Genomic DNA, 21862 nt, shown 5'->3' with positions numbered 1-21862 from the left:
GTGACACTAATAACATTGGTTCAGTTTCCATATCTATGAGGTTACCATGTAAGAGTCTCCTTCTCAACTTGTTCCTTCACCTAAGGTGTAGTGACCCTCCGATTAAACCACCACCCGTCTCTCCCTCCCACCCACCCATGGGAGAGCAACCTGAAATGGTCTGGATAACACTAAGACAACTGTATAACCACAATCGTAGGCTACAAGTTTTAGAAAGTCATGCTTACTTGTACGTCGATTGAGTCACTGTGTCCGCAAATATAGTGTGTCATCACGGTTAGTGAGGTATAGAAGAAACATTCATACCCGTGAGGAAAGCATCGCATTCATAAGTATCAGAGATTTGACAAAATGGTGGAAAATATAATGAGAGGGGACCTCATCGTTATTTATACATGACCTGATGAAGGGGAATCTGAAATACTAACTCAAATGAAAGTGTGGTGGGACATTAGAATGACATTTCAAGTGAAAGATGATTTGGGAGCATACCTCATGGTGAATGCTCATTGGAGGCTTCTGGGAAGAATTATGACTGAAAGTCAACAAACAAACAGCTTTGCAATGGGGAGAGGGGTTCTGGCTTTGTAGATAAACTGATGTGATTAAGTGGCCTAATCTGAGCCTGGTTTTTGTGCTGTTGATGGTATTAATGCCAATAGTATCCAAGTATTTTGGCACTTTTGCCTGTCTCTGCTATGCTCTTTGACAGACATGTATGGTATGTAAGGGAAACGCCCTAATCTAGTGTCCTTCCACTGGTTTTGTTAGTGTGGAATTGTATACTTTTTATTATGTACTTGCAGTTGGCTCCAAAAAAAAACTAATTTTTGTTCAAAAACCAAAGGACCAAAAATGTCAACTCTTCCCTCCCTTTTACAGAGTACCCTTTAATCAGAAATTGCTCATCTGGTCATTGTTTGAAATTATAGAATATAAATAAGGGCCTGAACTTGGTGAGGATTTCATTCAGACTCCCTTTTGAATAATGTTATTCCATTATATACCATTTTGTTTTTCTATCCTATGTTCTTTTTTGTCGTTTATTTGGTTTGTCAAGAATATCCTGAGCTGATGATTGTGAAATATTGCATTGGAAATGTTTTTGTTGTTTTGGCTTACAGATTCAGCTATGTGTGTCAACCAGCAGCTGGTCTAATAGTTTCTCATTAGACACTGTGGGAAGTTACGGCTGTGTCAAGTGTCCTGCAAGGAATATGGAATATTTGGTAAGATTTTTAATTTGAAGTGCAGTTTGAAGACTTAATAAAGAGTGAGGTCCTTTTGGTTTTACACTCAAAACTTAGAACATCTGTAAACCAAGTGACACAAACCAAATTTGTATACTACCTAATGTGACCTAAGGCACTACGACTGTACATAATTTTTGTGGAATATCTATCGCCAGGTCTGCTCAAGCAATTAGTTTTAACCCCAATGTATAACAAGCCATTACTGCAGTAACATCACTTCTCTGCTTCACATGCCAACTAACCACATTGCCCCTCAGCTAATGTACTGAATTATTCTTCCTGCAATTTCAGCCGTTCCTGTGTATATTTGGGTTCGGCTTTTTTTTTTAAAAGAGTTTTCAACGTACTGATCAGTGATGTGGCTTCAAACGTATTGCTGTCTTTGTCACTGTTTCAATCATTAATACTATTCTGAAAAATGTGTACAACTGAAGTATTTTACTTTCTGTGAATAATAACAGGTATATACAATTATAGGGGCAGACAGGGAAGCTGTGCACCCCTCAATCTTGTTTTGTTGTTCAAGGAGATCATGGCTGAATTGTGACCACATTCCATATACTGGCCTTTTTACTCCATCCTGCTGAATACCTTTGGTTCACAAAATTCTTAAATCTCATAAATTAAATGAACAATTACCATTTGCACACCACTGTTTCGATACAGAAGTGTTTCTGAATTTCTTGAAGTCGCAGAGTATTGCAGCACTCTGAGGTCACTCAGTCCATCAAGCATCTATCTGCTCAAATCCCATTTCGTCTGCTATGGCATTTCTGTGTTCAAATACTTACTTGTTAAAGATTGTCGATCATGTTGAGGCCGTAGTTATTCACCACATATATGAATGATTTGGATGAAGAAAGAAAATCTTTGTCTCTTCTACTTAATTGGTTCCACAAAAATAGGTGAAAAGGCAATGTGAGTAGAACGGTGTTTGTAGAATGACAGACAGGTTAAGCAATTGATCAAAAATTTGGCATCTGGAATATAATGTGGGAACTGTGACTTCAGGAAGAACAAGAGAGGAATTGCATATTGTTTAAATTGCAGAAAACTGCAGCATTGAGGGATTCAGGGCTTCTCGTGCATAAATCTCAAAGTTAGTGTCCAAGTTCAGTGGACAAATGGAAGGTTGGCCTTTATTTCCAAGGAAATCAAGTATGAAAGCAGTCAAGTTTTGCTGAAACTGTACAGGACACTGGTAAAATCACAACTAAAATACTGCGAACAGTTTTGACCCCTTTATCTTAAATAACATATATTGGCATTGCCGGTAATCCAGAGAAGATACGCTGGGTTTTTCAGAGTTATGAAGGAACTTCCTTGAGCGGTTGAGTAGATCGGGCTTGTGCTAGTTAGAATTAGGAAATGAGACTCATACACAAGACCCGTATTGGGCTTGACTGATTAGTTGTGGAAAGGCTATTTCCCCTTCGGGAGAGTCACCCATTTGAGGCTAACATGAGAAATTTCTTTTCTAAGGGAAATAAACTTGTGGAATTCTTTACTTTAGAGGGCTGTCAAGGTTGGTTAATTAAGCACATTCAAGTTTGAGGTAGATGTTTAATCAGTAAGCGGAATCAAGAGTTATGGGGAAAAGGCGGTTAAATGGATCCGTGAATTATCAGATCAGCAGTGGCAGAGTGGACTTGGGATGAATGACCTACTTCTGCTCCTGCATCTTATGGTCTCATTATGATCTGTTATGAGGTATTTGTAGAACTGAAGTTTGATATGGTGAATAGTTTGAGCCAACACAGATGCTTGTGAGGTGCGAATAGTTATGTTCTGCCAAGTAGAATACCTATCATCATACTTTTTTTTTTTAAAACTCTGCTGCTCAGCTACATTCCTAACCAGATCAGCGTGGAATTTCATTCAGGAAAGGCCTGGCTGTTATTTTTCAGACTCTGTGCCCTACTCCTATTATCCTTCAACCAGAGAAAATGTTTTTTCTGTATTGTATCTGTTCCTTTAATAGCTTCACCTGTTCACCACCTACAATTCTTGAAAATGCTTTTCATGTCACCCATGAGGCCCATATTTAGTCTGGTAAACCCAAACTGCATATCTTCCAAGGCCATTATATTCTTCAAAGATGCGATGTATAGAACTCTTGACTGTTCTACTGGTGTGATCTGATTTACTGTTTGACTGTTGGAACATGATTCTACTGCCTTTCATGCCAGTATAAAAGTTAACGTTCCATAGCCTGTTTGATTATTTCCTACACCTGTTCATTTTATAATACACTTTATTTATCTATGTGTTTAGGCCCTCAAGTCTTTTGAGGCCTCTTCTGTTTGTATAGTTTCACCATTTTAGCCTCTTGTGAGGACGTTTGACTTTGGACCGTAAAAAAAATGCTGAAGTGGAAGTCTGTTTGCTAGGTTATTTTTGATATACTGTGCACATTTCTTTTCATAACTCTTTCATGTAGATCTTAGATTTCATCTTTTTACCCTCCACTGTTTTTTCTAAATTGTTCGTTCATCAGGCTACGTACTATTTTACATTCTATGTTTTTACTCCTTTATTTTCTCTCTTGCCTCTTAGTTATCCGTGGATGATTTTGGCAAGTAGAGCTTCAGCTTTTTAGGTGCATTAGCTTGTTTTCTATAACATTGTTACTTTTTAGACAACTTCCACTGATCTGATAAATTTGCTCGGATGAATATGGATAATCCCTGTCTTAACCCTTTTGAAGTCAGCACCACCTCATTTTAGAATTCTAGTTGCTGCTTCGTATCTTTTCCCTTTGGAGCACAAATTTGAACCTGGTCATATTATGAACATTATTAGAAATATTTCCCAACCATTAGACTGTTAAGCAAATCTAACTTATTACTCATCATTAATTTAATCTGGCCTGCTTCCTTGTTGGTTGAGGGAATAATGCAATTCCAGATAAACTCAGTAAACCCATTTTACTTTTGGTACATAATTAGCTAAATTCTGCCTTTTTAAACAGTTTACTACTGTACAGTTACCATCCAGGATTCTATCTAATTTCTACCATAATCTTAAAATGTTTTTCTGTTTTAAAAGTTTCCAGGAGTTGTTTTATCTCTCATCATTATATTCCCTCTACACACTGAAATTACTTACTTCATGAATGATCTGTAAGGCTACTCCTTATTCTATCATTTTCCTCTCTTTCCCGTTAAACCTTTTAGTGGCAGATTTAGTTTCCATTTCTGACTGTCTTGTAGCCGTGCCTGTATACCATGCCATATATTGAATTTGTGTCTGAACTCACTTTGAGCCCATCTTGCGTTCATTAAAGTTGCTTCTCGTACTCCTGTATGTTTTTATGAAGAACTGTTAGTGAACCATGCAGCACATCCTGCCCTTCTGCATTAATCTATTCTCACATGTTCCATATTTCTCTCACTTGGTTCAATCCTGTCACGTGTTTTAATTTCCCATTACATTTGGTACTCGGATCGCAACTTCTGACCATCTTCCTCCAGTCTTCTCTATTCATTTCAGTGGTCTTCTATATGAAAACTTATCCACCTGAGCATCAGGACTCTGATCACAGTTGAGTGCAGAGGGCTTGTTGCAAATAGACTGCAAAGTAGACTCCTGGCCCTTCTCTGCACTGCATGGAGACTATTTTGCCCATTGGGTCTGCACTGACCGTCTTAAAATTATGTCGCCCAGTCCCTGTAACCCTGCATTTACCATGGCTAATCCACTTGCCAGCATATTTTCCTGAACACAACAGAGCAATTTAGCATGGCCACTGCAGCTAATATGCACATCTTTGGACTGTGGGAGGAAGCTGGAGCACCTGGAGGAAACCCCCGACAGATACGTGGAGAACTTGCAAACTCTACACAGTCGTTATCTAAGACTGGAATTGAACCTGGGTCCCTGGTGCAGTGCTAACCACTTTGTCACTGTGCTGTTCATATTTTGTGCCAATATGCTGTGACCTCCTTTACCACACCACTCATTTAGCTTTGCATTAATGTCCCCATCCTTATGGAAATTTGCATGTGAGACAAATCATCTAGAGGTTATAACATGATGTCCTGCAGTTTAGCTTCTATTCCTAGAATGTGCTGCTTTAAGTTTTTAGTTATCTTTCAGTAATCTCATTCTCATTATTTTGATATGCTGTTCAAACTTGTGTTGAGAAACTGCAACTATATCCAATATCTTGAATTATTCTTGATGTTTAGGCTTAACATTACACCTCTAAAGGACATAAAGGTGTCTACTGAGCTGTATGTTAGGATATCAATTGAACTAGAAATTCTGTCTTTAATTAGATGATGTCTGATCTGTATTTTGACTCCACTTCCCTATTTCTCTTTTCTCTTTTCTCTTGAAAAGGAATATGTTGTCATTCTTAATGATCCTCAGCATCCCAAACCCTTTTTTGAGGAGGCTATGGGAATTCCTTATTCAACTGTTGTAACTGTACTGGAACAGCTTGGCTAGAGGAGCGGCAAGTTCTGGAGCGCAGTAGTATTGCCAGAATGTTGTCAGGGCCGGCCACCGTTGCAGTATCTCATGTCTCCAACCATTTCTTGATATAATGGTTGGAGACATTGGTAGTGGAGTGAATCGAATTGGCTGAAGACTGGTATCTGTGATGCTGGGGACCACTGGAGAAGGCCGAGATGGATCGTCCACTTGGCAGTTCTGGCTGAAGATTGTTGTGAAATACTTTAGCCTTATCTTCTGTACTGCTGTGCTGGTCTCTTCCATCATTGAGGATGGGGATACTTCCTGCTCATCTAGTGGCCTTTTTAATTGTCCACCACTGTTCACAACTAGATGTGGCAGGACTGCAGAGCTTAGATCCGATCCATTGGTTCTGGGATTGCTTAGCTCTGGCTGTCACTTGCTGCTTGTTCAGTAAGTAAGGTTCGCCAGGTTGGTGCTTCATCTTCAGGTATGCCTGGTGCTGCACCTGGCATGCCCTCCTGCACTGTACATTGAACCAGGGTTGATCTCCTGACGTGGTCGTTATGGTTGAGTGGAGGATATGTCAGGCCGTGAGGTTATAGTGTGTGCTGGAGTCCAATTCTACTGCTTTTAATGGCCAGCAGTGCTTCATGGATGCCCAGTCTTGAGTTGCTGGATCTGAGAGGTCTGTCCCATTTAGCACGGTGATTGTGCAACAAAACATGCTGGAAGTTATTTTGACTGTGAAGGTGGAACTTTGTCTCTGCAAGGACTCCACAAGTAGTCGCTCTTACAATACTGTCATGGACGGATGTATTTTTTAAAAATTCATTTGTGGGATGTGAGTATTGCTTGCTGGGCTAGCATTTCTTGCCCATCCCTAGTTGCCCTTGAAGTTGGTGGTGAGCTGCTATCTTGAACCGCTGCAGTCCACATGCTGTAGGTTGATCCATAATGCCATGAAGGAGGGAATTCAGGATTTTGATCCAGTGACAGTAAATAAATGGCAATATGTTTCCAAGCCAGGATGGTGAGCAGCTTGGAGGGAGCTGGCAGATTGGTAAGAATGAGGTCATGTATTTTTTCCCTCCCGTTGGTTCCTTCACCAGCTGCCACAGTCCCAGTCTAGCAGCTGTGTCCTCTAGGACCCAACCAGCTCACTGTGTGATAGTGCTACCGAGCCACTCTTGGTGGTTGAATTGAAATTCCCCACACAGTATGTTTTGTGCTCTTCCCATCCTTAGCGCTTCCTTCAAGTGTTGCTCAAAGTGGAGGAGTACTAATTCATCTGCTGAGGGAGGATGGTACATGGTAATCAACAGAGGGTTTCCTTGCCCATGTTTACCCTGAAGTCGTGAGACTTCATGAGTCTGCAGAGTCAATGTTGAGGACTCCTAAAGCAACATCCCCCCATCTCCTGTGCTGGGTCTGGCCTGTCAGGGGGTCAAGACGTATACAGGGATGGCGATGGGACATGGGCATACTCTCAGACTCATACCTTACAGACAATGTCAGGCTGCTTGACTAGTCTGTGAGACAGCTCTCCTAACTTTGGCACTCGCTCCCAGATGTTGGTGAGGAGGACTTTGCATGATTGAGAGGGCTGCTTCTGCCATGGTCTTTCCTGGTGCCTCAGTCAATGCCAGGTGATCCGCCTGGTTTCATTTCTTTGAGACTTTTGTAGCGATTGGTACAACTGAATGGCTGGTAGGCCTTTTCAGAGGGCAGTTGAGAGTCAACCCCACTGCTGTGGGTCTGGAGTCACAGACCAGCTGAGGTTGGCAGATTTCCTTCCCCGAAGGACATTGATTTCCACATTTCGCTCCTGAATGCCCAATTGTTCTGAATTTCTTAGTGTTTGTTTTCTATATCTACCTGTTGGATCTCTCGATTCAGAAGATCATGATTCAGTCACCTGTTAATGGTCCTCATTTTTTAGAAATATCTGCTTGTTGCAAAAATACTGTCTGTCCACATCACAGTATCTACCTGTATGATAGCTGTCATTGCTTCATCAATGCCCCCTCCAAGCACATTAAACTTTTGAGGGTCATTGGTGGGAAATTTGGCAATTCCGTTTCCTTCATCGTGAGACTGAGATGTATTACTGATCCTTGATTTTGGTATTTTGGAAATTTATTCTGTGTGGAGGATCACTTTTTAGGGTCAGCGATCTTTGCTGTAAAAAAAATTAACATAATTTATTTCTTAAATTACAGATTGGAGTAACGATTAAGATGAGCAGTTTCAACATGACCAAAGTTGTTACCGTAACTCCATTCTACACCTTGGTTAATAAGTCTTCCTATGAGCTGGAAGTTGGAGAAGACCATCCCGCTGGCCAAGTAAACGGCAGAAAGTGGATTTATATTTCGGCAGCTGAGGTGTGGTATGGTGTCAGTTGGAGTGAAAAAGCCTCTTTCCTGATGTCAAATTCACAGGAGCAACGTATACGTAATTACTGCTCAAGAATTTAACACATATTTAATGCATTCACGTGTTGGTCTCAGGAGCAATTTGCACTCTACCACCTGCTGGTTCCTCTCCTAATGAAGAAATGTATCGTTAACAGAATAGAAATTCCAAGTACACAGTACTTTGATAGTCGTGTATGGGATACTGTTGTGCTACTGCACGTCATTTCGGTGATGTTAGACAGAGAGCCTTTTTGCTATCAACATGCTCATTCTGCTCTGAGTCTAATATTTCACGCAGAATCTTCCACAAATATTTTCACAACTTTTCTGAGCAAATACTTTCATAGTTCTGAATCTTAACAAATTCGCAGCATGCAATACTGGTTTTCACAAATGTGACTTTGTTAGTTTCCATCAGCTTCACTGGAAAACTGTCTCATTTGGCTTGTTCCCATTTAAGTAACTTACAGTGAGCAAAAGAACAGACTTCTTCAATACTTGCTCAGATCTCCCCACAAATTTAATGTTAGCATTTATGTCAGTGTTATAAATATTGGGACAGAGTGCAGATATTAAATGTTGCTTATGATTAAGTGACTGAATCACCTGTTCAGACATTTGCTCACCATTTGTGCACTTCAGTACTTTCATTTTCAGTTGCCATTGCAATTACTTGCATCTCAAATGAGAAAGTGAAATCAGAATTTATATCCACATTGATAATCATTTGAGTTTTAAAGTTTTGAATTGGTATAACAGCAGAGGTTTGTGTAGTTACACAGGTGTCAGTTTTTACATCAAGAATAAAATGTAATGGATCGGTACATGCTACAATTAAGGTTTATTAGCAGTATTTCTATCCGCAAGTTGGTGTCCCCTCAAACGCAGCGTTAGGGAAATCATCTCTTTTGACAATGTGGTAGAAACATTCACTGTGAAAGCTTTAGTCTTTCTGTGAGGTGAATAGAATGTTGACCTGAAAATTAGTATATGTAGACTGATACGCAGGTCTTTATGTAAATATTGCAGTTCTATTAGAACAAATTATATTTGACTGTTGTAAAGGGAATTCTGGTGACCATTCTAAGTTGGTAGTTTTCATGTTGTAGCAATTGAATAGCCAGTTCCTCTGAGAATCCATCACCTAACCTTTCTCATTTTCTTTCAGTGTCTTCCCTTCTGGCCTGAAACATCATCGAATAAGCTCTGTGTCAGAGTGGTTGGTTCTGAACTGTCTTCGAAGTCTTTCTTCTATAATAAGCAAGACAATGGCACATTGCTGAGTCTTGAACATGTGGTAAGCTCATAGGCTTTGTTTAGTTTTGTTCTCATTGGTGATGAAAATTTGTATCTCAATTTGGACAGCAATGTTCAGGAGAGGTTGTTTTGCTCTGAGTAAGTTGACAGGTGGAAGTTCTCTGCCTTCCTGTAGAGACAGTGGCAGGCACAAAATGGGTGAGACATGAAGAGGCCATTAAGCTTATTCTTTCTTTTCTTTCTTTCTTTTTGGGTCTAACTATCTTTTTTTAAACATGTTACTCCTCCATCCTTTATCCAAAAAATATTATTAACATCTTCAGTCTGTAACTCTAAAAGCATGAGACAGTTTCAATAACCTATCTTTTTAACTTGACATGAGTCAGGACCACAGTATTAGGTCTTCATACACTGCAGGGCCCTATTCAACTGATGTCAGCTGATAGGTTTTGCTTTGGGCACTGTTATGATTTTGAGTTTACGTTTCCTTTTTGCATTTAATCCTTATGGTATGTACATTACTACAGCAGTTTGTCATTCTGTGCTGTGATGCATGTTGTATGCAACTCGGTTAATAATGCATGGCTAATTTTTGTCTGTTTTATCCGGCTATCCAAATATTCAACAAAATGTGTGAAAAGCTCCGTTTGCCTGTGTTGTATTGAAAGAGGTAGATTGATCATTTAGATGGGGGGTGTTGCTTTTCATCTCCCTCAATTATGTTTGAGGAAAAAGTTGATGGCCAAATGGCTATCTATCCTGTGGCTCCGCAGCTGCATGTTAGAAGCTATGGCTCATATGCTACAATGTTGACTCTGTAAAGAAATTTTACAGCACCTTCACCATGTCACCCAGTTCAATACATGTCAAATGTTGTGGCAAAATCCAGACAGATGACATCCTTAACTTGAAATGAGACAGTGTGTTGTTCTGGGTGTTGATGAGAGTGGGAGATGCTTGGAAGCCTGGAATGAACAGGCTAAGGATATGGCTACAGCTAGGAGCAGGAACATGTTATTTGTTATTGGAGAAGCAATACAGAGGCCTAAGCTGATAACTTATAGACAAAATAAAATTACACCATTTCACCTGTTAGATTTCAGTTGTATAAAAATGAGTCTACTTGGGACGAAAAGCTAGTTAGAGCACCATGAATTACATTCTGATGATAGACAATTGACCTGAAACATTTAACATAGTTTGTCCATTCAGACATTGCTAGACCTGAGTGTTTCTAGCCTGATTCAGATATCTAAAATCTGCAATACTTTGCTTTTGTGGCATTGTTCACTTATCTTTGTAGTGGAGAAACTACCAGGAGACGCGGAGAATTCTTAAGGAGGTTAAACTTTTTGCAAACAAAAGCTGTGGCAATAAGAAAGTGGTTTCCCGATCGCCCTCGATCCTCTGGGTTTGTTATCCTTTATACATTTTCAGTTATCATGCTCTTTCTCAGGTTGCCAGCAAGCCCAATGGTGTCAGTAGGGGTTATCTTTCTACACTTAGGCAGTAAGTCTCTGCCACTGTGGCTGGTTCTTCTTCAAACTAAGGTAACGATTATTTATTACTACATCTGCCGCAATGGTCTCTTCTACTCCAAACTTAGTCTATAAGATAGTGATTATTTATTACTACATCTGCCACAATGGTCTCTTCTACTCCAAACTTAGTCTATAAGATAGTGATTATTTATTACTACATCTGCCGCAATGGTCTCTTCTACTCCAAACTTAGTCTATAAGATAGTGATTATTTATTACTACATCTGCCACAATGGTCCTTTGCCTCGGGTTGACCCCATTACATCATGCTAGTCCTTGTTTCTAAGTTACATGCTTTAATCGACCTAATTAAGCTGTTGTTAATAGCTAGCCTAGTTATACTACCATTGTTCTACACTCCCTTGACCTGTTCAAGCACCTCATTCTATTAAGGTACAGCATTTCACTGATTATTGCAATATTCCATAATTCAGTACATCATCCTACTGATCACTGTAAGATTTAATCCTTCATCTGCCCCTATATTTTAATTCCCATCATCCTGTGGTAGAACCATGAGGGATCAGTAACTAGAGATTCTTTCACCATCAGTGAAAGGGTCTGAGTCCTCCTGGCAGAATGCTCAGTTCAGCTGTAAGCTACCCGAGCCATACTGAGAGCTTAGTCATTCTAAAAGACTGCTTGGGCTGCCTAAAACACACAATTTCAAGGAATATCAACATGCAAGCATTGAAGGAAATGCTGTTTAGATTATGATCAGTAATTGTTTAAGGGGAGCAGAAAATAGCTTTGAAATAGGCTTGTTTAAAAATCCGTCTAATTTTGAGCATTTCACCTGTGCGTTACAGTGAGCAAAACTTCGAGCCAGAATTAATTAAAAGTCAAGTTCCTGTTCATGATTGGTAAATAGATGAAATGAAAATTGTAAGAATTGAATTTAAAACTCATGTGCACACCCCTCCCTTAATTATACAGGTGGTAAAATGGATAAAGAAACTTGCTTTTCTATTCTCTTGTTTCTGCTGTGACCAATTTCCCCGATTAAGTTTTCTACAGCACTAATATAGAAGTGAGAAATCTACGAAACCGTGGCTAATGTATAGTTATATGTTTCAGAATTCAATATTGAGTTGTGTTATGAGTTGCTCTTATGCATTTTTTTTTTTTTGGTAGTGTGGTGGCATTATAGTGGACGTGAATGTGGCAGACCATGCCACAGTGATCACTTTTACAGACTATTATGATGGTTCTGCGCCTGCCCTCATCATTAATCACACGACTGCAGTAAAGTTTCGTTTCAAGCAAAGGTGTGTGCAGCGCTTCAGCTGAATCATTCATTATTTGCTCTCCAACTCCCACCAACAGCAATGCAATATGTGGCCAGTTAATAATTTGTTGGTGTTTAAAGGAAAATCTTAACCTGGGTATTTGAATGCTCCACTGGTCAAGTTTGCATGGAATATTTTAGATCAACCTATTGGCTCAAGAACATTTATGGAGCTCTCAAGGGGATTGAGTTCCTCAACAAGCAGCAGCCTCAGTTTAATGTCTCAACTGAAAGAATTTAGCTTCTTGCCGAAAACCTGGATGGGATTTCAAAGCTACCTAAACCAAAGTACAAATAAAATAGGGCGCAGAAATATATTTCAGTGAATTAGTCTGATTGTCTGTCATAATCTTGAATTACCTATTTATGACCATGGTGTGTTATTTGTATGATCCATTTGGTGCAACCATTATGTATTGGTATTGAGTTTTAGACTTGGCTCATTGATTCCTTTCTTGTGCCTGAGTCACATGGTTCTGGGTTCAGTTTTGTAGACTTGAGATCGTAATATAGGCAGATACTGAAGGAGTGATGCACTTGCTGAAATCCTGTGTTCCAGAGTACACATTGATATGAAGCCCTTTTAATCTTCCCAGAGAAGCAAAGATTCCATGGAGAGGAGATGGCTTGTGGTGTTATCAGTGAACTGTAAAGCCACAGACCCAGATCAAGTTCTGGGGACCCAGATTCAAATCCCACTATGGCAGATGGTGGGATTTGAAATTGGTGTTGAAAAGTTTGGAATTAAGTCCCTTAATGATGACCATGAATCTATTGTCGATTGTTGGAACAACCCACGTGATGTCTAACTGCCATCCTTTTCTGGTCTACACGTGACTCCAAACCCACAGCTATGTAGTTGACTCTTAACTGCCCTCTGGGTAATTAGGGATGTGCAGTTAGTACTGCCTAGCCAGCCAAACCCTCATCCTGTGAATGGATAGGAAAAGATCCAATTTGAGGAAGAACATGACTTGTCTTAGTGCTAATTAAAGCAAATACTGAAAACCTGAAATAAAAGCAGAAAATGCTGGAAATACTCTGCAGGTCTTGTAAAAGCTGAGGAAAGACAAGTTTAACATTTCAAGACAAATAAGACTCAAGTATTGCCGAAAAAGTCAACTTTTCACAGTGAGAGTCATACAGCAGAGAACCGGATCCTTAAGCCCACTGTCTGTATTGACTAACAAACACTAATCCCATTTACCTGCTCTTGGTTCATAGCCTATGATGGCATTTTAAGTGCTTCTCCAGATACTTTTTAAATGGTACAATAGTGCATGCCACCATCACCCTCTGAGGTAGCAGGTTTGATATGTCTGCACCATCTGGGTGATAAACATTTTACTTATATCTCTAATCCACTTACTCCTCGCCATACACGTGTGCCAAATGGTGTCCGATACATCTGTGATGGGGGAGAAAATCACGCAACCTACCCTATGTATGCACTTCATAATGTTGAGTACCTCAGTCAGATCCTCCCTTTAGCCTTCTCTGCTCTAAGTCCTGTTGAACCTTTCCTCATACTTTTCATTCCCAGCAACATCCTGGTGGATCTCCTCTGCACCCTCTCCAGCACAGTCACATCTTTCTGATAGCGTGTCCACAGTATTCCCTCTGGCCAACACAAGGCTCTCTAAAGTTGTAAGAAGACTTTGTTGTTCTGGTATTCTACTGCCTGAGTAATGAAGGCAAGCATCCTGTATGTCTTTGATCACCAGCTGTCTACCTGTGCAGGCACCTTGGGGATCTATGAACTTGTAAACCAAGGACCCATTGTTCCTCAGTACTCCCTGAGGACCCACTAATATTGCGTCTGTCCTTACTATATTAGATCTTCCAAAATGCATTACCTCGCTCTTAACAGGATTAAATTACACCTGCCATTGCTGCGCAGTTGGTCAATATCAGATTGTAGCACAAGACCGTTCTCTGCATTATCAACAACACTAACAATCTTTGAGTCCTAGTGCCAGCCAAGAAGCACTCCTCTTATACAGGACGAATGTTATTTTCCTCTTGAATTAGGATTCTCGCAAATTATTCTGAGTGCAAGTCGAATAGCTTTAAAAATGATTTTTTTTTGCTGCAGCATTCAAGTTTTGCACTCCCAAATGACTACAACTGACTGTTAAAACCTTGACTACATGGTATTTTTTGTGTCCGAGTACCACCTTCATTAATTTGAGATCATAGTTAGATGAAAACAGCGAGCTTGAAACTGATTTTTTTTTTCCCCCCCCCTCACTGATATCATTCTGTCAGTTGTAACAACTGTGCTCATTCATGAACTTCAAGCTTATACATGGTGTAAAGTATCCTCGTGTGTGATACTTAGTGCTTTTTTTGTGCTCTAACACAACCTCTAGTTCACTTATTTCAAATTTAGTTTGAAATGAATAAGAGAATACATTTTAAACATTTTTATGTAATGTTTCACATTTCCTATTAAGCACTTAATATTCACCAGAGATGTGTAGAAATTCATGTGATGCCTTTAATTTGGGACAAACATTCCAAGACCTGTCACAGGAACATAATCGACCAGAAGCTGCTGAACCAAAGAAGAAATTAATAGAAGAGATGATCAAAACTTGATGAGCTAGTTCACTCTTTAGGAAGGGGAGGATGGAGAGAACTTAACACCTTTTGTTTTTTTTCTGCTGAGTGGTTGAAGTTTTGCTTCAGTCCAAGAGTTGTGAAAAAAATTAATTGAACTTTGTATACAATCTCAGCAAGTGCTTGACTGCCTGTTGATACTGCCTTGTTGCCTTCCTTTGGATAACATTAAACGGAGGTTCTTTCTCTTCAAGCTCCTGTGGCACAATTTAACACAGTAACTGGAAGCATTCCCTTGTTCATAGGCAACTTCAAAAACAGAACACACTAATTGCTGGAAAAATCACAGATTCGCAGAATCCCAACAGTGTGGAAACAGACCCTTTTGGCCCAACAAGTCCACACCTCCCCATACAGCATCCCACCCAGACCTAACCCCCTACAAACCCACCTAATCTAGAAAAGCCTACCAGTATCTCTAGAGAAAAGTTAGAGCTAACGTTTCGGGTCTAGTGACCCTTCCTCACAACAGCCCAGTTCTTCAGAAGAGTTGCTGGACCTGAAAGGTTAACTGTGATTTCTCTCTGCAGATTCTGTCGGACCTGCTGAGCTTCTCCAGTAGTTTCTATTTTTGTTTCTGATTTATAGCATTAGCAGTTCTTGCAGCTTTCATAGCCAATTTCTTCCTTTACCCAGCCCCAGAGAAACAAGCAATGACAGTTTCTCTCACCTGTTGCTGATGTACAATTGTCAACTTTGCCTGCAAAGCAGTGACTGTAATTTCTCAACTGTAAATGCTTCAGAAATTCTGTGATACCCGAAAAGTATTCTTTACCTCATCGAGCTGGTTTGTTGCTCGACATCCCTTTCATTACTCTACTGGGTAACATTATCAGTGCAGCCTCGGATGAAGCATTGTTGTATTTTCCCACCTGTTATTGGAACTCTGGTGTCCGTTGAGCTGGGTTACCTCACTTCCAAATTTTCCTTCGCGATGCAGTGTATATGGGGTCTAGTTCTGTGTGTTTGTCGACTGCTTTCTTGGTGGAGAACCAGGCCTCTCAGAATTCCCGTGCTTGTCTTTGCTTGGCCTGCCTCAGGATCCTGATGTTGCCCCAGTCACACTGGTGGTTTTCCTTATCCATGTGGATGGACATGAGTGAGTATTGGTCATGTCTTTTTGTTGCCAGCTGAGGCTGGTAAACCCTTGTGGCTAATTCCCTTCCTGTTTGTCCAATGTCATGTTTGCCGCAGTCTTTGTGGGGAATCTTGTATTTGACATTGGCCCTGTTGATAGTGGGTAGCGGGTCTTTGGTTTGGGCTAGCAGTTGACGTAGGGTTGATGTGTGTTTATTTGCTACTCTGATGCCCAGTGTTTGTAGGAGTTTTGTGGTCAGTACAAATGTGCTCTTGATGTAAGGTAGCGTGATGAGTGTGTCAGGGCGTGTAGTATCTTTTTTCTTGGTGTCAGTCTTGTAATAGACATCTTCTGAACCAATTGTTCAGCTATCCGTTGTCCCTGAGTACTTGGAGGAGGTACTCCTCTTTTTGGTGTCGTTCTGTGCTGCTGCAGTTTGTGTGTTTAAATAGCGTTTTCACACAGCTTTGTTTGTGGTTGTTGGGGTGGTTGCTGTTGAAATTCAGTACTTGGTCAGTGTGCGTGGGTTTCCTGTGTAACTTTGTTAGGAATTCCACTTTGGCCCTGCGTTCCACCAAGACATCCAGGAATGGGAGTTGTTTATTCTTTTCCTCTTTCCTGGTGAATCTGATCCTGGTGAGTGTTTATTGGTTCATGTGTCTCCTCTAGTTTGATCTGTTTAATAATAATGAAGGTGTTGTCCACGTTTAGTATCCATAGTTTCAGTTGGATTAGTGGAAGGACTATGCTTTCGAGTCTCTGCATCACCGCTTCATCTATTAGTCCGGAGATAGGTGATCCGTGGGTGTCATGTTGATCTGTTCATATATTTGGCTGTTAAAGGTAAAGTGGGTGGTGAGGCACAGGTCCAATAGCTTTAGCTTGCTTTAGCATGTTGTCTGTGGAGATGGTGTCACTCGGGTCTTTGTGGTGTTGCCAGTGTTTCTCTTGCTAGTGGTAATCTAGTGATGTGAATAGGGCAGTAACATCAAATGATACCATGGTCTCGTCATCGTCTGTTCTTGATGGAATTAAGGAACTCTTGGGCTGAGTGAATTGAGTGGGTGACTTGCTGACAAGGTGCTTTAGTCTCCTTTGTAACTCTTTGGCTAATATATGTGATGGTACGCCTGGCAGGAAAACTATGGGTCTAACGGGTACTTGCGGTTTGTGTACTTTTTGGGAGGTCATATCATTGGGATGTGTTAATTCCTTCATGTTTCATTCTTAGGTAGTCTGTTTTGTTGATTTGTCCTGTCTGAGTTTCTTTAGTGTGTTGAGAATCTTGTTGCCCAATTCGATTGGGACAGGCCAAGCAGAGATAAGCACGGGAATTCCTAGGGGCCTGGCTCTCCACTAAGAAAGCCGTCAACAAACACCTAGAGCTGGACCCCATATACACAGTATTGCGAAGGAAAGCGGAAGTGAGGTAACCCAGCTCAATAGATCCCAGAGTTTAAATAATAGGCAGAAAAACACAACAGTGCTTCATTGGAGGCTGCACCGATGATGTTACCCAGCAGGTAATGAAATGTCTGTGGAACATCGAACCAGTTCGGCCAGCCAGCTAACCACAGCATCCACTACCGGAGCTACAAATCTACTGTAAAACCTTGGAGCATTCTTTACCATTATATGAATCCACCTGGTTTTGTTGATACCGAGAACTGGAAGGTGAACACTTTATAGAAAATGACTTAATTTTGGCAATTACTGAACTCTGTCTTTTCTCACAGAAAATGCTTCCTTCTACATGGTTAGTTTCTGATGCAGAAACATAAGCTTGATGTTCTTCAAGTGTCTAGGCATGACAGTGGGTCATGTGCTTGATATTCAAACCAGAAATGGGTGTGCCATGCGATGGCACATAATGGACCATAATGACAAATTCTCTGTCTGTGCTGCATATGTGCAAACTTGTTGCCAAATAATTACGTTATGGGTCAAAATTATATAACTTGTTGTTATTGTGCATTTTGTACATTTGCATGTTCTAACTTCTTTATACATGAATTTCTGATTGAACTAAGGGGTTACACTGGTAAACAAGTGTTCTGGAGTTAGTTTCAATTACTGTGCTTCTATTCCAGCATAAGAATGATACGATTGAAAAACGAAAGGTTTTGTTCATGAGTAATTTATGTTCTAACTGTTCCTTCCTCCATTCTTTACTGGCAGTGGATTACAAGATGAGCTGATACTCGACCCTGGAGAGGCTCGATTATTTGCATGGGCTGACCCCACTGGTGTCAGGAGACTTAACTGGGGATGTGTATGGAAAACAGGAGAACTTGACCTGTTGAAGGTATGTAGGTATTATCTGTAATAATGAATTCTGGGGAAGCAAAGGTTTGTCTGTTCTGAGGTCACTGAATAACTGAACAATTAGACCACATGAAAGTGCTGCAACACAAGTGTCACGTTTGAACCCAACTTTAACCCCTTAAAGGTTATACTTGTCGTATATCCCTTAGTGAGGTGGACATATCATAAGCAGTTACCTGAAGATGCAGGTGAGAATTTCACAACTATTTGAGGCCAGTAAGTAGGAGTCTTCCATGAGTAGTTCCCCCTGTTGAATGCTTTATAGTAGCTATTACTCCTGAGAATTGAGGGATAGATCCATTGAGAAACTGAACTCGAGGCCAAAGTGAGAACAATTTCATAATTCACAGACATGGATGTACATCTACATGTAGAACATTAGTCAAAATTAGTCAGCCTGAGCTTTCCAGAACCAATCAGTAAGGCTGAAATTGTTTCCTGAGTTTTCAAAGTTCTATTTTCTTCCTTTTAATCTCTGGGATTAGCGTGTATTAGGTATTAAGGGAGGTCGGACAAACTTCTAATGTTTACGCTGAAGCATCAGAGGGCTGACCTGATAGAAGTATATAAAATTATGAGGAGCTTAAGCTGAATATTCAGAATCTGTTTCCCAGGGTGAAAATGTCTCATACTTGTGGACATAGGTTTAAGGTGTGAGGAGGAAAATTTAAAGGAGATGTCTAAGAAAAGTTTTACTTAGAAGCGAGGAGTTGCCTGGAACACACTGCCAGGGGAAATGGTAGAAGCAGATTTGATAGCCAAGTTGGAGATGCATTTAGACAGATATTTAAACAGGCAGAGAAGAGAGTGATATGGACCATATGCAGGCAGATGGGATTTGTTTAGAATAGGATCATAGTCGGCATTGGCATGATGCACCGGCTTTGTACTGTTCTGTGCTCTGTGTAACAAAGTGGAATTGATGTATAAGTTCAGTCAGAAACTCAGTAAATGGTGGAATGGACTTAATGAGTTGTTTAGCGACCTCCTACTCTGATTACTTGATAATGAACCACTGCCATAGTGTGGACCAGCAGTCCAGAAGTTGTTTGTCCTCATTTCATCTGAAATGAAATGTGGAGTTAAAAGACTGGTAGCTGCAAAAATGGCCATAAATGCACTTTTTTGATTGTAATCACTTGCACTTGAGGATGCAAACCTGTTTCCCTTACCCCGCCCAGCATTAGGAGACTGCAGTCCCAGTTTGATTGATTTTGGAGCACATTTCTGGGGTGGCTTAGCAAACTTATAAAATAACTACAATCAAGTGGTTCAAAAAGGTAGACTACATACATTTCAGGGGAGCTATAAATTAGCAAGATTACGATTTACTGATAGTTATGAAAACCTTTCTGGCTTCAGATGATTTTTACATGATGCATTTATCTTTGCAGTAAAAGTGGTACCTCTTGGGAAGGCTGTGTACTGGAAATGTGGGAGCAAATCAAACACTCTGTTTAACATTGCGCAGCTCTAAAATTCAAGCAAAGTCAGGGATGTAACAGCAGATGTTGAATTCTACAAGTTTTCATCTTTTTTCTGTCCTCATCCTGGTATTGTAATGTAGGGAGGGTTAGTTCCTTTGAACAGTCTTGTTTCTGTGTGGGCTGCAACTTTGGATGAAAAAACAGACAACTTTAAGAACTTTCTAATAAAATCTTCAATCTCATTTATAGAATGACTTATTTTTTTCAGGATCAGTTTGGGCAGTTTCTTTGGCAAAACAACAATCAGATTCACTGGGTATCTTTCCTTGATGGCCGACAGCGTGTTTTGGTGTTCACCGAAGATGTTGCAGTTATTTCTAAAGCTCGACAGGCTGAGGATCTGATGCAGTTTGATAAGGGAGTTACAATTTCACTTCACAGCCTTGGACTGTCACTTGTTAACAATGAAAGCAAACAGGAAATTGCATACATAGGAATGACCAAGTAAGTTTCCTATTTCTTATTGCTGTATCAGTCTGGTTTAAATAAATTACGACAAAAAAAGTAAGTAACCTGATCAGGAAATATGATCTTGATCTTTAATTCAGAATTGTTTTGGCGTTAATTTTTTTCTCAGCAATTTGAATTAAACAATGTAAATAAAACTGTGCAGGAAATGCTTCTTGCTCAGGGGCAGAAGCTTACAAATAATGCGGGTAAAGGCGTGTAAAATTAATGGGAGGCTGTTTACAATAGTGCTGAATAATATTCAAGCAGGAATTTAACCATTAAAATTCATAGTTTCTTCACAATATATGTGACGAGAAATAGAACTCAGAGAATCCACCTTCTTAACTGTGATGGTAATAACCACTTATAAAAGGAAAAAGCATTAGATGGCATGGAAGGATGACGGGAGAAAAACCTTTCTTATACAGTGATGTTACAGCATGGAATGTATACTGCTTGGAAATATAGTGGACACAGGTCTCATTGAGACTTTGAAGAAGGCATTGGTTAACTATTTGGATAGAAATGCTGAAAAGGTAGGAGGTTGAACTAGGTAATATTAGGCTGAGTGGCCTCCAGCGCTGTGACAGTTCTATGAAATAAATATACCCCAACTCAGTATAATTACTGCAAGCCCTTAATCTTCCAGATCCATTAGTGCAGGAGTTTTGATTTTTAGTGTGGCTCAGGTAATAATAGTCCACTTCTGAAAATTCTGTTCGCAAGATTGCAGCATAACTTAGAGATAAGAGGCCATTAAGTATGTGTTAATTCATCTAAGCATTGAAACTGGTTGCAGTATGCATTCATGTTAGTTTTACTTTATTACAGTTTTTGAAACAAATCACTATTGCCTGTCATTCCTAATTTTTTTCCTTGTTGACAGCTTAACTCTTGTGTTCTTCTTTGACATTTGGATCAGAAATAGTTTTCCAGATTTAACTTTTCCAGACAAATGCTTGAGCAGAAGCTGAAAAGCCAAAAAAGTAGCCATTGGCTTCTTTCACTCTTGTTACCCCACTTTCGGCTTTTGTTCGCATGTTACTCCAGCAACCAGTTATGACTGAAAGTTTGAGCACTGCTGAATAGCTCATGTGGCTTTAGTCTGCACTACTACCAGCACTAAATGGCTTGTCGTGCATTTTTGTCCGGAACTGGACATGTATCTCCGGTGGATGTCTTGACAGAGTCTTGCTGTAAATTTCTCTAACCTGTCGCCAACAATACTGGGCATGGTTTAGCATTTTTTTCAGCTTTGTTTGTTGCTGTGCATTGGCTGTTTTAGGCACTGGGTCTGTCGGGACTTTCAGTTTTGTTCTTGTCTGTTGGCACTATTCATTAAATGCAAATCTTTTTCCCCCTGACCACTTCTCATCTACCTGCTTCCTCAACTGTGTCAGTGTGATAACTTCTGGCTCTACCTCACCAACGTCTCTCTTGACACCCACAATTGAAACATCGTCTGACTGTACCCAGTAGCCAGTGCTGGATGAACAAAAGTTTCTGCTTTAAATATGAGAAGGCCACATCCATTGCCTTTGGTCTCTGCTCCAAACTCTCTCCTATTGCTACTGACTCCATTCCTGTCCCTTGGAACAGTCTGAGGCAGTACCAGCTTTTTTGCAGCCTTGCTGTCATATTTGACATGAAATGAGCTTTCTTTTCAGTGGCATCACCTGAGACTGTCTATTTTCAAATTCATGTCATTCAGCTTCAACCTCA

At 40.2% G+C, this 21862-nt stretch overlaps 1 protein-coding gene across 5 annotated transcripts in view; it reads left to right on the top strand.

The window, feature by feature from the left end:
* The window catches only part of vps13c (vacuolar protein sorting 13 homolog C), a 275727-nt gene that overhangs the window by 198942 nt on the left and 54923 nt on the right, over nucleotides 1–21862 (top strand). For all 5 annotated transcript variants that reach the window (XM_048520896.1, XM_048520895.1, XM_048520894.1 and 2 more), the window contains 6 exons: nucleotides 1125–1229; nucleotides 7895–8059; nucleotides 9261–9389; nucleotides 12025–12158; nucleotides 18057–18183; nucleotides 19899–20134. In XM_048520896.1, the coding sequence (XP_048376853.1) occupies nucleotides 1125–1229; nucleotides 7895–8059; nucleotides 9261–9389; nucleotides 12025–12158; nucleotides 18057–18183; nucleotides 19899–20134 (896 nt within the window). The remainder of the gene's footprint in view (nucleotides 1–1124; nucleotides 1230–7894; nucleotides 8060–9260; nucleotides 9390–12024; nucleotides 12159–18056; nucleotides 18184–19898; nucleotides 20135–21862) is intronic.

Source organism: Stegostoma tigrinum, chromosome 36 (assembly GCF_030684315.1).
Source record: "Stegostoma tigrinum isolate sSteTig4 chromosome 36, sSteTig4.hap1, whole genome shotgun sequence".
Taxonomy (NCBI): domain Eukaryota; kingdom Metazoa; phylum Chordata; class Chondrichthyes; order Orectolobiformes; family Stegostomatidae; genus Stegostoma; species Stegostoma tigrinum.
This window is presented reverse-complemented; position numbering and strand designations above follow the sequence as displayed.